At 39.5% G+C, this 17,629-nt stretch overlaps 1 protein-coding gene across 6 annotated transcripts in view; it reads right to left on the minus strand.

The window, feature by feature from the left end:
- Positions 1 to 10,537, minus strand: part of EPHA6 (EPH receptor A6) — a 455,633-nt gene extending 445,096 nt beyond the window's left edge. For all 6 annotated transcript variants that reach the window (XR_004355102.1, XM_032678076.1, XM_032678079.1 and 3 more), the window contains exon 1: positions 9,659 to 10,537. Coding sequence is in view for 5 of the 6 variants with exons in the window: in XM_032678076.1 (XP_032533967.1) it covers positions 9,659 to 9,764 (106 nt within the window). In the remaining variant the exon portion in view is untranslated. The remainder of the gene's footprint in view (positions 1 to 9,658) is intronic.
- Positions 10,538 to 17,629: the final 7,092 nt, after the last annotated feature.

The raw sequence follows: 17,629 nt of genomic DNA on the forward strand, positions 1-17,629 counted from the left end.
CTAAGGCATCAGTACATTACTTAAAATCAAAACTACTTAATACAAAATCGGTAAGGAAAATTATTAGTAGTAAAGTGAATAGGCTAAGCATAAGTGGAACTTTTAACGTACTGTGGCAATAACAGGTATGCCATGAGAAAGGAATAAAGTGGGCAAGTAGCTACAAGTGACCTCCATTATGGTTATGTGACCTTCTCTATGGTTGTGGCTCTTGTTGCATAACTGTGAAATTATAACATAATTTTTTGCCTTTCCATCATTTTTCAAACTAAAATATTCTGTTTCAAACCCTATGTTTGAAGTGGACTTCTGCAAAAAAATTCAAACATTTCCAAGAGTGAGAGAAGGGAAAATGTGTTTTGCATCTTAAAGACTAGCATTTCTGTGATCTGGAGTATTTTGACAGACATTTGCTGATGTCTTCTGCTACAAACTTACATTTACCCAAGCTGCACATGTTCTCTACAGCAACTGGAAATTTTGGCACTGCCAAAACTTAGAGCATTCCACCCTTAACAGACTCTGTGTATCAATTTGCACAAGATACTCCTTTCATTTTATCTTGTTCCTTCCAAGTCAACAAGTACAGAATGCTTCCACCTCCATTGTCTCACCTCATTCAGCACTCAGAGAGTGGAAGGACAAGGAAGAGAAACACCCAAAAATCAAATGCAACAAAATGAGGAACAGAGCCGTGAAAAACAGAAATAAAAAGGAAATTGTGGACATTGATGGACAGAAAACAGCTAGTAGAAGAGTAAGGTTAAGAAAAGTAAAAAGAGGAAAGAAAGGCAAGGCCAAATGAAGTGACAGAGCCACAGAATGGGAACCTAGTGTGTTACCTGAAAATGAGCCTATTTCAAATGCAAGTTTCAAAATTCCTCTGCTGCTTAACATAATCTCCTGGCAAGGTACATGCCTTCATTACCATCTAATGCTTACCCCATGGAAGATGGCATTTCTCCTGTGTTAAGGAATTCAGATGATTTACTGGAGGCTTACACTCTGTATCTAAATAAAGCACTCTATGTGAATGATATGTGAAGAGGGAAAGAAAAAATGAACTTTTTAAAACATAAAATCTGCAGTAGGAAAGGAAAGTTCATATTACCTACATTTTCACACTGTTGGGATTAGCAAATCCCACACACAGAAGTCAGGGACTACCAGAACTGAAGTCCCAATGGCTCACAAGCTACATCAAAGACAGCTGGTTCTCATGGGCAGTGGGAATAAAACAGCTCCCGGGACCAGCTGGCCAAGGTTTCTGCTGGGAGGTTGAGGCTTTGGCTTCAGGAAGGCTGTTTAGAGACCAGGTACACAAAATGGCAAAAAAAGCTTCAGTTCTTTCATTTGTGTGGTACAAATCCACTTCATCTGCAGTCAACATTTTTACAAACTGAGTTTTGGTGTATTATGAACTTTTAAAATGGGAAGACAATGTTGCTAGCAGAGACCAACATGGTTATGCACAGGAAGAAAAAAGAACCCTGAGTTTCACTGAAGACTACACTGAAAACCAAGATGCTGTATCTACCTTTGCCACCCACCTCTGAGCACAAAAAAGCTAATTCCTTGGAACATGTGCTGGGTGTCACAACCTGTCCAACTAAACCAAAAGCACTGGCCTTTAACTCTTCTCCTCAGAACAGTGGCTGTAAAGACACACAAGGCTTACTCAAAAGAATATTGAGCAAAATAGTAGTTTTGAAGAGATTCAACAGCGAAAAAAATAACTGTGTGTGCAGTCTAATGTTTGCACAGAGACAGGTATTAAACAACAGCCCCAAGAAGTGCTGGATTCCTTCCAACCACCACCATCCATTCTCTGCACTAGATGAGATGCCCTTTAGGTAGTCTATAGAGAAGTGGAGTTTATGATAAAATCATTATATTCAGCTGCATCAAGAGGAGCCATTAATGGCAATTTTTTCTGAAATTCTGGGTCTAGAAATATGCAATTTAATGACTTTTTTATCATATACCAAAATCAGAGGGTAAACATTCTTACTGTTGTCTCACCAGCAACAGAGTTTGGGTTTCCATTGCATCTGAAAGAGAGTTTGGCTGAGAAGCTCCTATTTGCCACAGCTCTCCCATCATGTTTCTTCATTCCCAAATACTAACAGTATTCATATTTACCTAAATTAAATGTCCCTCTAAGAAAGTCCACTAAACTAAATGATTAAATCTAAAATAACCTTCTAAGTGGGTGTTTCTATTGTATCATTCCGGCATGTAAATGTTTAGCAAACTCCGCAATACAAACAAAGGTAATCTAACAGAGACAAAGGTTTTACATTTCCCTCACCTTCCTTTTCAAAGGTCTTCAGCGGCCACATATAACAGAACGTGAAGGACTCTGCATTTTTATATGGCCCCATTTGGTTTAGCAGAAATTGCTGGATTCAAAACACATTTTGAAATATGAATCCCTCATCCAAATGCTTTCCATGAAATCGATTTTGAGCCAGAAATACTGGAAGCACTATGGGAAAAAATGGCAAGGTCTCCCTTGATTTATTTTTTTTTAAGATGTCCAAAATACATTTGAACAATTCTAAATTTTAGTAGTTTTTTTTTCTGGTAGAATTTGATTTTAAATCAGTGGTTGGAACCCAAAGAGAAAACTAGCCTGGGGAAATTCAGAAAGATAACCACTTGTAGCAAGATTAAAATGCTAGTGCATTATTTTATGGAATGCTTTCTAACTCATTCTTTTATTCCTTTATTTTAAGCTAAGAAGCAACCAGCAGTCAGAGAATACAAATTACAGCAGCAAATGCTCTCTAACCAAGGGTCCCCAGCCAAAACAAATCACTCATTACATGCATCAATGATACTGTTTGCTATATGTGACTTTTCCCCTTTTGTTCTAGGTGCAGAAGCCATTAAATGGATTTAGACAGGAGAGCTCCCAGTAAATACACCTTTTAACTGTGTCCTCCTTCTGAGTGTTCCTCCACAGTGCTTTGGTACAGGTGGTGCTTCCTGCCCACCTTTCCTTTTGTACAGAAGTGACACAGCACTGACTTTATTCTAAGCTAAAATCTGTGTAATTTCAAAACCACATTGCCATGAAGGAATGCTGCATTACCAATGCAGTTAACATATTAAAATGTATATTAAAATGTTCACTCTGCTTTGCTTAAGTTTGTGCTTCTCACATGGGTATTGCTTATCCTGTCCCACAGAGCTCCACTGACCTCCCAGGAACTGCTGCGCAGTTAACCCTCAAACACCGGGTACTTAATTGGATACTGCTCTTTTGGAGAACCTGTCAGCAAACACCAGACACCTTCAAAGAGTGTCTGGAACTCAGTCAACCCAGAACAAATAAAACCACCTCTCAAGAGGAAAAAAAAATCTATCAGCTTCTTAGAAATCTACCTAAACATAAACCAAGAACTTCTGTCTCTACCTAGAGAAAAAACAGATTTTAAATCTTCAGATTATTCTACAGAAAGGACATTTTATTTTCAATCTAGGTATAATCTCTGCATAAAATAAATGTTTTTGAACTTAAAAAAACTAAGTCTACTGAGCTCTCAAAAGAGATGTCAGTCAATATCTTAGAGAAATTTTTAATCTAGTCTTACTTTAAAGATCAAAATACCCCTACTTTAAAAGCATTAAATAATTATCGAAGCTTTATATGTCTAGAATGGGAATAGATTAATTAAAGAAAGTTGCAGTGGCTGCTGGCTTAAAGATTGAAATTATTCTTTAAAGAACAGAGAACTACTTGTACAGTATCATAAACTGGAGGGGGGGAAACCATCCATACATTGTTTGGCCAGTGGTTGTTTATTATCTATAAAAGTATCTACAACATTATAAAAATACCTTCATTTATTAAAATTCACCTCTAATTAATAATTAACACCATTAGCAATCCGTTCAGCACATTTTATTTTTTTTTACAGGATGATGGGATTTAGTCCAAACACAGATATCCAAGACGATAAGTGATAGAAATGCTAATAGAAAGAAATATGATGTTGTGTGGGTGAGACAATTGAATCAGCAAAACTTTCCTAAAGACTAGGAAAATCTTTAGGGGTTTTGTTTTTAATTTTGTCAGGACAGTTTTGGTTTGGTTTGGGTGTTTTTGATAAAATGGATTAGCCGGTTTCAGACATCCATATACAACATGCAGTTGATTTAAAGCCAAGATTGGCCTCTAAGCTTTGTGCTGTAACACAGTGAAATTAGTACTCAGATTACAAATGGCTGCCAAATTAATTGAACTGACTTCTCTTTAATGACTATTTTGAAAAGACTTGTTCTTAGATGTGGGAATGATCAATAGCCTACCTACACAAAAGGTGGTGCAAGATGGATAATGGAAGCATCCCTGGAACTTGTATAAGGAGAGCTGGAATAAGTGTTAGCCTGGAAGACTAAATAAGGGAAACGAATCAGCTAATGTCACTTAAATTTGTCCTGCTTTTGTAAGGTCCAGAAAGAAATCCTGCACAGAGTTTCATGTTTTTATCAGGTAAGAGAAATCTTTTCAGTAGTAATTCTCAGTTCCAGCACCTTGACATATCATTTGCAGGTTCAAAACCAGCTTCTGAAGATGTACTTATTTGCAACAGATAGTTTTTGTCGGCCTCTTCTGCATGATAATGTGGTTCCCAGAGTTCAGGATAGATTTTGGGCAAATAATTTATTTACCTACTTGTCTGTTCCCATACTATTTACCATTCTCTCTGTCACAGAGGTCAGATGTTAACAGGCTTGTCAAGCAAAAGGCCAGTCTCTTCTTTGTGCCAATGCCAAGGTAGAGAAATCCAGGGATCCTAATGAAATTATGCACAGCTGGAACAAGAATATATCCTAACATAGCTATGTTATATTTCAATATAATAACAATAAAATGCTTCTCCTATTGCATATATTGATAATTTTCTATCTCTAATCAGTTAAAGGAGATTTTAAAGCTGTTACACTTTTAATTAAAAAAATAGCCTTTAAAAGCTGTTACACTTTTAATTTAAAAAATAGCCAAAAAAAATGGATATAGACTTGCTCTTTGTCTCAATGACAAAAAATTTACTGAACTTTTAGACTTTTCTAAAATTCTCAAGTGAAAAGTCCAACCTCAAATATCCTAAACAAACCCTTAAGTAGAGTTCAGATCTAAAAATATATATCTGGAAACGAAGAGGAGATTTTCCTAAGAAAAACTGAATTTACTACATGTTCTTTCCTTCCCTCTTTTTCCTTTGTAAACCATTTGAAAAAAAAAAAAAGTGCTATCTGACCAAGGGGTTAAATTTGTAGAATGATAAGAATGGTCATTCTGTATCAAACCTTAAGATATTTAGCGTAAATTTTGACTTGCCTCGTTTCTCAACAAGGCCAAGTTGTAGACTTTAGGAAACCCTTCAGTTCCTCTGTGGTGTTTCCACACCTGCAAATTACATGAAAACTACTGTACTGATTTGGTTTTAAATTATATCTGCTTAAGCTATGCATTGTTTTTAATATTTAATATTTCCATACCAATCATTCCCATTTGTCCAATTAGCAAAATACCCAAACAGCACTCAGTACTGCCAAGCACACCACCAGGAATATATCAAGAAGCACGAGTCTTAAATCTGTTCATCTCATGGCATACAAATCAAGGCTTTTGAATGACAGGTCACTTCATGCATGTCTACAACTGCAGAGGTTCCAAAGTCTTCACCAGCACTCAAGTCTATAATGATGTGGGACATCTAAAAGCTTTGTTTATTTAATTTGCTAATTTTTCTGCAAGGCTGTTTATAAAAAATATTAGCTGGACAACTGAACAGCAAGATGAACACAATGCAGGCAGCAGTACAGCCTTCTTTACACTGCTTTAAGTCCTCAAAATGAGAAATATCCTCTAGCGGAAAAACATCAATTTCATTCAGAGAAAAGTTCAGTCACTCCAAACACTTAGTCCTTGGTCTCCTTATTGCTACAGAAAAATTCTGAGAGCTGGATTCAGAAAGAGCACTTATCTGTGGGGGATTGCACTTCTAAAAAACCAAATATGTGAATAAAAAGAAGCCAACTCCTTTCAACTGTTGAATGACTTAAGGTCATTAGTAATCTGTCTGATATTTTAATACCAGAATCAAATAACTTTACTTTGAGCTGTCCAATTTACATCAAGTGTAGGTGTTGTAAAAACGAAGGCTATGTGAATTTGAGAAGTGACACTTGATGACATTATTTCTTACCTCCACATTTTTGTAAGAAGAAGAGAATGAATGTAGATGCCTTTTAGAGGTATGTATAAAGAGACCAACCTTGCATAACCTGACAAGATGTAACAGTACCTGGTAACTGAAAAAGCAACAGCTTCCTTTTAGAGTTCACTGACAGACATAATGTGTTATAAACTCTGCAAATTCTATAGTTTACTTCAGAAATTAATTGTGTGATGATACATAATGGCAGATAGAACCTGAAAGAAGCCATGGTGCAAAAATTCCTTCTGGTTTGTATAAAAGAAACATATAAGTGTGCACAGAGAGCACAGGGTATCATCAAGCTGTTACCTGACATGACCTTTATCTGGAAAGCTCCTACATGTCCTGCACAAAGAACTGCATGGGTCTACAGAGGCTGTTATCTGTAAATTTAGGTTTTAGAGCAATTGCCCAATTCATTGTGTTCTTCAATCAAAGAGCAAAGCTACAACACAGGCAGAAATCTTGCCTAGTAATGCAACTTGTTCATACTGGATGTCACAGACAACTCTTGGAAATTTAACCCGGACGTGCAAGCACTCAACTAACTCCACTAATTGAGCCTTATGTTTCAGGCAGTTTTGTTACACAGAACACATGCAGGGTTTTTCTTAGCAGTAAAAACTTGCCCTTGGCATGGTCATAATTTGGTTTTGAACTTACCACTCCATTAAGATGAATGAGTAATTTTGCTTTCCTGTCAACAGTATTGTTTGTGTCTGCCTTGTTACAGATACTGTAAGACACCACACATTGATTTATTGGGTGAAGAAAGGCAACCTAAGAGCCTTGGAACCATACAAAACAAAGTATGTATTTCTTTCTGTTTGATGAAAACAGAAAGATTAATCCCAACATAGTTATAATGCCAATTTATAAAATGAGATTATATTCATTTTTTGAAAATCCCTCTTTAATAACAGGAAATAAACCAGTAAGAGTGAAGTGGAAGGGCTGTCTGTTTACCAAGTCAGATTAATAAACCTATTGCCTTTCCATCCTTTCCCCACAAACAATCAAGAAACGCAAACAAAACATTCCTTTGTACTTTATTATCAATGCTGATATGTTTCTAAATACAAAATAGAAGACCAAATATACTAGATAATAAAACCGAGTTAATATATCAATATTATAATTACTAGTGAAAACCCAACAGCAATTATTGCAAACATGTTTCCAAGAGGTGCATGATGAAAATTTAAGAGATTATATTTCCTCACAAGATTTAAAAAAATCCTCTACAGATGAGATTCCAAATGTTAGTAAATAGCATTTTAAACTTACACATTGAAGTGCTTCAACAGTGAGGCAACTTTTTTATTGTAGTATTCTTTCATTCAATTCCTGGATTTAGAGAAAGTCATCATTAAAAGGAGACTCTTCTTGCTAGAATTTTATTAATCAGACAGGCTTGTGCATATTAAAACACCTGTATTAATTCAGTCAGTTTTCAGTTCACCTGGATTTTTTTGAGTTAAACTTATTGTTTGACTTGTATGGTACAGTGACCATACCAAAGATAAGAGGTTGCTCCTTTTATTTGAAATTTTGAAGCAAGAAAGGGAAGTTATTCAGAAGTCAGGTAACTCCCCAGTACTCTATGCAGAACTTGTTGGGAAAAGTTATGTCAACATCAAAAACCCACTTCATCCTTGGCAGACTTTTCTCCAGGCTAAATTGTTTTGGCAACTATTTTCCCCATTTTTCACTTTCCTTTTAAAACACTAATTAAAATTTAATCCTAGAATATCAAATATTAGTTTAAAACCTCACCTAACTTGCTAAAAATTCTTTGCCTTTGATGCATATGCCTTGAATAGATTATTTTTCAAACTGCATTCATGTGTCTTGTCAGGCCTTGCGGTAATGTAGCAGATATGGGAATGCACTAATGTCTGTGACATAAAAGGAAAACTGTGTTGTATTACTGTGAGAGTCTGATGTCTCCCAAGCCATGGGAAAGGGCAAAATCTAATATAGCATTGATATGACTCTATCCTATACTATTATAAACTGGAATTATTAATCACATTCAGCATAGAAGATGCAGAGGAATAATAGTAACTTGGAATGTCCCTGCCATAACTCACGCTGATGGTACAGGGTATTTGTGGCCATACTATCGTACCTTCCTGTTTTCTAGGTATTTTATTCCCTTTTTTCACTGTTACTCAGGTGGAAAAAATGAACCCTGAAAATAGACTGTAGAACAAAAATGTGAAAATACATTAACTGTATATTTGATAGCACTCCATGGCTAAGCCCAGTTTGTTTTCTCTCACCATCATTTCCACCACAACCATTTTCAGAACCCCTTTCAGTACATCAGGTAAAATAATTTCAGGCAGAAGCAACACTCTGTTGCTTCATTCAATACTCTTCAATTCCCATATTTCAGTCGCATCACACTAAAGCCTCAAAAAAGCAAAACTGTACAAAACCAATATTAAAAGTACGTAAGACTCTCAAAATTTAGGACTAGGTGTATCCTCTATAACTTAAATAGAGAGATGTACAGAAACCAAGCAGTTAAGGAAATACTCTGCTCTACCAGGTGTTTGATAATATGTAACATGTTTCACAATCAGGTCTGGGCTTCTTCAGTCCTTCCGAATCATATTTTATATCCTCTGAGTGTGCTATGCATTTTCATTTTTACAAACAGAATTATTCCCTTCTTAATTGGGAGGCATTTTTCTTACACGCACACCTTACAACACGAATTAAAACACCGTCTTCGGCAAGACCTGATGAGCACGCACCTCTTACAGAGATTTTAAACGGGATTTTTTTCCGGACAATCAGACCGTAGCACGCAAAAATTGGATGTTAAGGACAGTCAGACGCCTTTGGGCAGTTCTCGGACGAGCAGCGATTTCCCTTAACGCGCAGTGAGCTCTCCAAAACCCATGCTGGAGGTGCTCTGCGTTGGGCAAGGTAAAGCTTTCTAAGGTAAACCTTTCTAGGGTAAACCTTTTTAAGGTAAACCTTTCTAGGGTAAACCTTTTTAAGGTAAACCTTAAAACCACATTTCAAGTGAAAGGATGCTACCGCTCTGTCACACCGGGAGGCAAGTTCGAGTGACATGCTGCTCCTCCCAAACCACTGAGGCCGGCGATGACCGGGCTGACTGTGGGGAGCTCTGGGGCGTTATCCCGCTGAGCGGGGACAGCACCTCGCCCTGGCGGGGCGGGATGGGCAGCAGAGCCCCACTGTCCCCAAACACACAACTTGTGCGGGGCACAGGCGGCAGGGAGCGGTGGCCTCCGGGCGGCACCGCGTCCTGCATCCCTGCGCCCCCATCAGGGGCCGGGAGAGGATGGGCACCGAGCAGAGGGAGATCCACTCCCTCCGTCCCCGCACCCCGCCGCAAAGTTGCGGGGATCCCGGACCCGCACTCTCCCTCGGCCGTCCTCACTTACCGTGGTTGCTGGCGACGTGCCCGGCGGCGGCGGGGCGCGCTGTCACCAGGGGGAGGAAGAGGCCGACTCTCCAGAGCAATAACCCCTTCATCTCACAACACCCCATGGCTGGTGCCCCCCGCGCCCTCGGCCCGCGGGGGCTACCCGTCCTCCTTCAGGCCGGCGCGGGGGGGACGCGGGATGCGCTGCCCGCACTGCCCGCGATGCCACCGGGGGCTGCCCGGGCCGGGGCGGGAGCATCCACCGGCGGGGTCCCGGGGCACGGCAGCCGCCCTGGGAACCGGGAGAGCTCCGGCAACTTCGAGGCGGTGGTGGCGAGGACTCGGGGGTCGCGCCCCGCTCCCTCCCGCTGTTCTGCCCGGTGGCACCTTCAGCCCCGCAGGAGCGCCCCTGGCAGCCTCAGCAGCCTCGTCGGCGGGAGCAGCCTTCTCCCCCGGCCACGCCGCACGGTGCCCTGCATCCCCGGCCGGAGGCAGCGCCGAGGGGCTTCAGCTTCTCAGGCTTGGAGTGTCTCGCCCCCGCCCCGCCGAGCTCCCGGGGCAGGAGGGCGAGAAGCGCCGGTGAACCTCCTTCACGCTCCCGAACGCATCAAGAAAAACTTGCAGGGCGGCATCGCCGAAACCTTCTCCCGTCGCCGTCCCCCCCGTCTCCACCGCTCGCCCCTCTCTCTCTCAGTGTGTGTGTGCGTCTCTCCCCGCTCCTGCCGCGGAGCAATCAGAAACCGGGCGGCTCTGGTGTGATGCTCGCTGCTCCCTCCTGATTTGCGTGCCGCAGTTTTTTGGTGCCGCCGCTCCGCTGCCGCCCGCGGGAGCGCTCTCGTCCTCTTCTCCTCCTCTCCTCCTCCTCCTCCGGCGCGGCCGCGGGGCCGCCCCGCTGCACCCAGCGCGGCGGGGGCCGGGTCCGCCGGGAGCCAGCGCGGCCCCGCGCCGGGGGCGCTCCGGCACCGAGCCCCGCCAGCCAGCGGGGGCAGCGGGGAGGGACGGAGGGATGGAGGGAGGGATGGAGAGCGAAGGAGCGGCCGCCCCTCCTCGCCCGCCCGCCCGCCCGAGGGGAACGCGGGGCGCGGGGCGTGAGGCGGGCGAGGGAAGCGCCCCCTCGCCTCGCCCGGTGCCGGCGGCCCGCGGGGCGAGTGCGGCGGGCTCGGCGCTAGAGGGGGTTAGTCGACAAGGCAAGGGAAAAATCGCATCCCGAGGGGTGCGCTCCGATCGGGAAGGGCCGCGGTCTAAGGGGGGTGCGGGCCTTTAAACGCGTCTCCTCCGTCTCGCAGGAGAGCGGGGCCCGCCCCGGCGGCCACTGGGATGCCGCTGGCATCGCTTCTTAAAGTTACGGCAAGGGGATACAAGAGACAAGCAGGTGTGAGCCGGTCCGGGCATCCCCGCAACATTTACTCTTTTTCTTCTCTCTCTCTCTTTCTTTTTTTTTTTAAATTAATTCCTTCGCCAGATACCAGGAGCGTGGGTAAGGATAGGGAAGCCGCCTCCTCGGGGGCGTGGGTGTGGTGTGTAAGCTGGTCACATCTGCCGTCCTCAGCCACCCCACCCCTGCCAGGTGTCGCACCTGTGGAAGTGCCGCGCTCACAGCACACCCCAGCCACGGCCCTCTGTGGTTTTGTTGTTGTTGTTGTTGTTGTTTTTCTTTAATCCATCGAACTATTCAATTTTTTGATTTCTAAAAAGACAGGGAACCCCCCCCCCATACTCATATCAGTATTTCTGCATGTGAATTCCTCAAATCAGGTGTCTAAATCCACACGTGGGAGAGAAAAAAAAAAAAAAAAGGATTGCCATGGCTTCTCAGGGTTCAAAAATCCCATTGAAGTCAATGGGTAGTACAAGATTCCGAACGAGAGAACACCAGAGTTCCCGCTGAGGTGCCTAAATGGATGTTCAGAAAGGCTTTGTACGAAAACACCTACTTTGTAATGTGAGAATAAAGACTGTTTTTAAAATTATTAATTTAAGGATTATTTCCGAAGGAGTTGTTCAACGAGCAAAGCCAACACAGAAGTAAGTATTTGCGGTTATTTAGCAGGATCTTTTCAGATTACAGAGAGCCTACAACATTGCAATATTTCCCGTATTTGGCTGTATTAACATCTTATAAGGAAAACCTTTTTCCAAAAAGAAGGTCATAAGGAAAAGCTTCAGGATACATTTCAAAATAGTGAAATAGTGAGTAGTATTTTGCCTTAAGTTCCAGGGGAGACAAAAGGAGAACCCAAACTGCTCTGATTCCATGAGTCTCAATACTGTTCTGTTTTGGAATTAACAAGGTGAAAAAGAAAGAAGTGCTAATTGCAAGGTTAGATTTTTGGGGTAATAGGTGAGAATTCAGACTTGAATTCCAAGTCTTGATTCAGTAGTGAGATGCTTCCTAACCTACCTGCCATGAAATACTAGTGCAGGACATCATAGATAAAGGTCCCACAGGTTAAGATGACACATCAAGTGGCCACACTGCACATTATACATCCTTAGTTGCCATTAACAAAACCCAATCCCTTCCTCAAGGAGCTTGGAAGGTCTGACTTACCACTTCTGTTGCTTTTACATGTCCTGTCAGACTAGAGCTGAATACAAAGAGGAGGCAGTGAGAGATGTGACAGGAGTACAGACAAAATCTGTGAGTGTTTCCTCCCACATGCAAAGCACAGCTTTGCCTCCTGCTCTCCTTGGACTCCACAAGCCACAGGAAACTGTGAGGGAACCAAACTGCTAAAAAGGATGGGTGACATTCCATCTGAAGTGTCCCTTCACCAGCTTTTAATTGGCTACGGAGTTTCCTGGGGAACAACTTTGAAAAAACAGTGCTCGTTCATCTACATGCAGATTAAATTTTTATAAACTTGTGTATTATAGTGAACTCCAAATAAAATCTTAACCACTGTGCTTAAATTTTTCAGATGTATGTAGACATGCTCAACATAATAGAGGATGGTAAAAATATTACATATAAAAAGTAGAGTCCTATTTGTATACCCACTTTCCCTCCCTCCTGAAATGTAAAGCCACTTAGTATAGTAAACACTGAAGTAATAAGTTTTGAAAGGGATAATTGCATCAGGTCAGATAAAGAAGAGGAGACACAGTTTGAGTACCTTCATACTCAGATTTCTAGAGAGAAAGTTTTTGGAGAAGCAAGGAATTCTTTTTATTCCCATTCTTAAAACAAACCACAATGTGATCCGCCCTATGAACACAAAAATATCTATTCTGCTTTTATTGTTGTTTTCTTAAATAAAGGGATCATCTTTCTGTTAATAAAAAACAAACAAGGAAGGAAATATAGCATAGAAATAGAATTACACAAAATAGGTTGTCCTTTCTTCTTTGTGTAGTTACCTATACATGATTTATCTTTAATGTATCATGATAGTGTTAATTATAGTAAAACTGTGACTTCCTTTAAAAGAAAAAGCCATTACTTTTTCATTAATATGTTAGTCCTTTGAACCATTATTCACTACTGTATGTTGTTTAATGTGACCAAAGCAAACATTTTAATTAAGACACTGACCAAGAATAGATTTGCAATAAACTTAAAACACCTTTTCCTGCAGCACTCAGGATTCACTAGTCTTAAAAATACTGTAATGTTTGGAGCAAGACACCCGCATTAGGATTTTTTAGGAGGGTAACACTCACACATACTGACCTTAACTACAACATGTATCCTAAGAAAACCACAATGTATTATTGATCTCCTAAAGTCTGAGACAATACCTTTTTTAGTGAATAGAATACACTGCTGATTTGGCAGTGTAACCAGAAATGAACCTTCTAATAATATCTCTCTTATTCAGGGTTATAAATTGCATCTTTCCCATAAAATCAAAAATTAGTTCCGCTTTGTTATACATTATATTCTTGTTTCTGTAGAATTGTACACCTTTTTTTTTTTTTTTTTTTTTTTTTAATGAACAGGCCTTTTAGTTTACCAACTTCTTTACTTTTCAGTGTATTTAATGACAGGCTAATGTTAGATCACTACTGATACTTCTTCCTACCATAGTCCCCAAATATGCTTATGGCATGTACAGCAATTCACATGAAGTTTTTTAAGTATTTTCAGATTTTGAAAATTTTCTGTGTTTAAAAACTCCACTGCTCCACACACATAAAGGGGAGAAAAAAATTACTTTTATAAGATTTCAGGTTTATCACCTTTTCTCTTATGGATACAAAGAAAAGATAACAAAAGATAATAATCATAAAGAAAATTGTATATTCAAACAAATCTTCTAGAAAGACGAGAGTACTAACAGCAGGCTCAATAGGTAATTGAATTCTGACATTAAAAATATTGTTGGAATTACGGAACTAACTTCAACACTTCAGTCAGGAATTCACTGTCCTGCAGAACCCTTTGTTATAGGCAATGATTCCACTTTGGTATACACCATGATTCCTACACTTTGAGGATCCAGGAAAGTCATTTGCCAAGTCTTGACTGTTAATTATGAAAGTTTTGTCACTAGATTATGTTTTTCTTTTCAGTTGGGTTGTGTATGGTATGGACCTATTCCGACGTATTACTGAGCATGCTAATTCTAATCCTCTGCACTGTGAAAGAAGGTGCAAGTTAATTAAGCAAAAATGAACCTAAGCAATATTTTAGGGAAATTACTGGTAAAATGTGCTCTACAGTGGTTTCATCCCCATCCTGTTACACGCAAAAACTTTTTTCCTTCAATTTATTTTTTCACTAAAGTACAGAATCATGATTAGAAAATTATAATGATGTACAAGATTGTAAAATGTTAGTATTTTTCATAGTTTACACACTGATGTTACAGAAGAGCCCACATCACAACTCTTTCTTAATTTCCAGTATTTTCTTTTGCCTTTCCATATTAATTTATAAAATAAATAAAATATCCAAATTTTAAAGTGGTGATACTGGAAAGTTAGTTTCTGTGTTTTTTCACTTGCAGTTTCTTAAAATAAATTGAATTATTTGGATTAATAAGAAAAGTAGAAGATACAGTCTAAGATATTTATGTTTTGCAAGAAGGTTTAATAGTAATAGAATTGTCCTGGAAATCTTTCAAGAATAACAAATTGGTTGGCAGTGAACATTTTCAATATTTAAATTTAGTGAGTGCAGTCTTGCTGCAGCGGAGCAAAGGGATTCCAGATAAAAACAGCTGAATTAATTAAATCACAGATCCTGGAGGAGAGGAATGGAACATCTAGACCACAAAAAATAAATATTGTGGCCTCACTGGCAATGAAGGAGCCAAACTTTTCCTCATAGTATTGTCAGAGAGGTGAGTGTGAATGTGGTTTAGGAAAGCATCTGAATTAAAATGCAAGAGCAAGCAGAATTACACGCTAATCAAACTTTGGAGTCCAAGACAAGTAAGCTTTTATATAAGGGTTTTATCCATCTCAGTAAATAAAATAATTCCAGCTGAATTAATTACAAATTGAGTTGAGTCTCGACATGATAAAATAATTTTATTACCAAAAAAAATACTTGGAAAAAAAGAGGCAAAAACCTTGTAGTTGTTAGAGAGTGAACCAAATTCTGCTCACAGTACCCAAATAGTCCTTGTGGCATAACTGTGAGGGATGAAGTGGGGCCATTTATCAAGGCTGTGTCTAAACTGTTTATCTCCTGCAAGTTAGAAGACTTCCACCCTTAATAGCACATAAATCTTCTTGGGTTCTTTCCTGAGAATATGTAGAAACAATTAATGATTGCAGGAGGATGTTTCTTTAGCAATTAGAACCAAAAGTAAATATTGCCATAACAATGTAAAATGACAATGATAGAAACATTCTGGGTTACATTAAAAAGATTACATGCCCAGTTTTAATGACCTACACTCAAATTGCCATTGAAATATTATTGCTGAAACTTTAAAAAAATCCATATTTACAACATTAAAAGAGACTTTTAATTTAAAATTTGGACCCTTTCATGAGGAGGCAAGAACTTAAGTCTTACACTGTGCCCATATAAATGGTGAAACCAAAAGTAAGTTCAGAATCATTCATTCCTATTGTAGGTTTTGATAAAACTGGAGTTTTGCTTTCAAATGGACAAATTGGAGCTGTCTGTATCTAAATACTCTACTTGAGATTTATAATACTTGAGAAAAATGGAAACATTTTCACATGCTTTAGCATATATTGCTTCTGAAATCAAACCCTGTGGCTATATCCTATTTTACTTGAACTAGCATGGTATCTACATAAAGATTTGAATCTTCCTGATTGTTTTTCCCTTTTGGTGCTGCTGCCTTGTAGATGAAAATGAGAAAACATTGAGGTTGGCTCAGTACAAATAACAATAAAGGCAAACAACCAGACTTATTATAAAGACGTATCATTTTGCCCTTTTACAACCACAGCGTAATGCAGGAATTGCTCCAGGCACTGGAGCAGACGTGTTTACCACTACCACAGATTAATGTTCTGTTTGAGCAGGAACTCCTATACATGTTTGCATTATTTTAGCAGCTGGTGCGATGTGATGTATCCATTTCTGCACATCAGATCGAGTTAACCTCTACAAGAAGCAGTTGTTCCCATGTAAAACTAGCAATAGGATGTAATAAGTACATCATGTGTGAGACATGGATGATATAATTTTAACTACTCCTGGAAATGATGAGGCAAAATATTTTAAGTCATATGCAAAGGTCCTTGATACCACTACTGAACAAATCTGCTGAATTTAGTCTTAAGTTTTACACAAGATACAACTGTAACTAATATTGAATAAGTATTAGCATCAAACAGGCTATTCCAGGCCTGAAAACATCTGTCCTCAGCACACACTCACACTGACATATAGAAGTAGACAGGCACAGTGACTTCAGTAAATTTGGATCTCTCAGGCAACCTTTGCTTTGCCCTTAAAGATGAAAAAGGCGCCTTGGAATGCAGACACAATCTGATAATTGAACTTGGCAAACCCCTTGGAGGGCTTACTTTAAACTTGGAAACTTTCTCTGCTTGCAGTGAAAGACACTCTGCACAGGTGTCTGTTGCTCTGTCTTTGCTATGATTCGATATTTCTCTAGAACTTCTGCCTGACTTTGCCAGCTCAGATCCTTTCCTGCCACAATTTTATCTGGCTGCCTTTTACTAATCCTTGCAGTGTTTTCTAATAATGTGGAACAGGATCTGAACACCTACTTTCTAGATGCATGGTTGGTTCTATTCAGCAGGGTTTATTCACAGTATAATTTATTGTGGTGCTGTGTAAGTTATATGAAAACCACCAACGTGCATTGGCTGTTTAAAAAAAATCCCATCCAGGCTTAGAGTGACTGAGGGTAAAGAAATAATGTTCTTTAAAGGCTTTGAGGAACAAGTGTTGCCAATATTTTATTCCATATATTTTATCTCCAGTCCCCAAGACTCCTATCGGGATCATCCTGTCCAGTGAAATTAGTGGAAACTCACAATCTGTCAGTTAAGATTATGCTTTTCATCTTTAAAAGATGATTAACACCTCCCTAAAAAACCTCATATAAACCAAAAAAGGTTCCACTTCGATTCCTGAAATCTCTTCATTTGGATCACCTTAAACACTTTGTCAGCTTTGTTAATAATTATTAGATAATGTAAGACTGAATATAAATTATGATGACCTCCACAAATAACTTTAAAAGGCCACCATCACTTTTTGGAAGAATAAGATATTTCTGTAAATACAAAGAACTAAATATATTTGTTGTAGTCACCAACTACTGATGTAATAGGAGAAAACTACAATAATAAAGAGTAGATGGTATATCTGGAAACCTAGCAACTGAATTAGTAGCCTGAATCTTACATTATTATTTAACATTATACAGTATGAATCATTTCATCTTTTGATCTGTGATGCTTAATTCCAGATTTTGAAAGACATATATAGTCACTGGACATAAAAAGCAATAAACAGCAATTAAATATACAACTAGACATTTCAATTTAGAAATGGACCTATTTCCAAGAAAAAAAAAGCCTTTGA

The sequence above is a fragment of the Chiroxiphia lanceolata genome, chromosome 2 (genome assembly GCF_009829145.1).
Source record: "Chiroxiphia lanceolata isolate bChiLan1 chromosome 2, bChiLan1.pri, whole genome shotgun sequence".
NCBI classification, from domain to species: domain Eukaryota; kingdom Metazoa; phylum Chordata; class Aves; order Passeriformes; family Pipridae; genus Chiroxiphia; species Chiroxiphia lanceolata.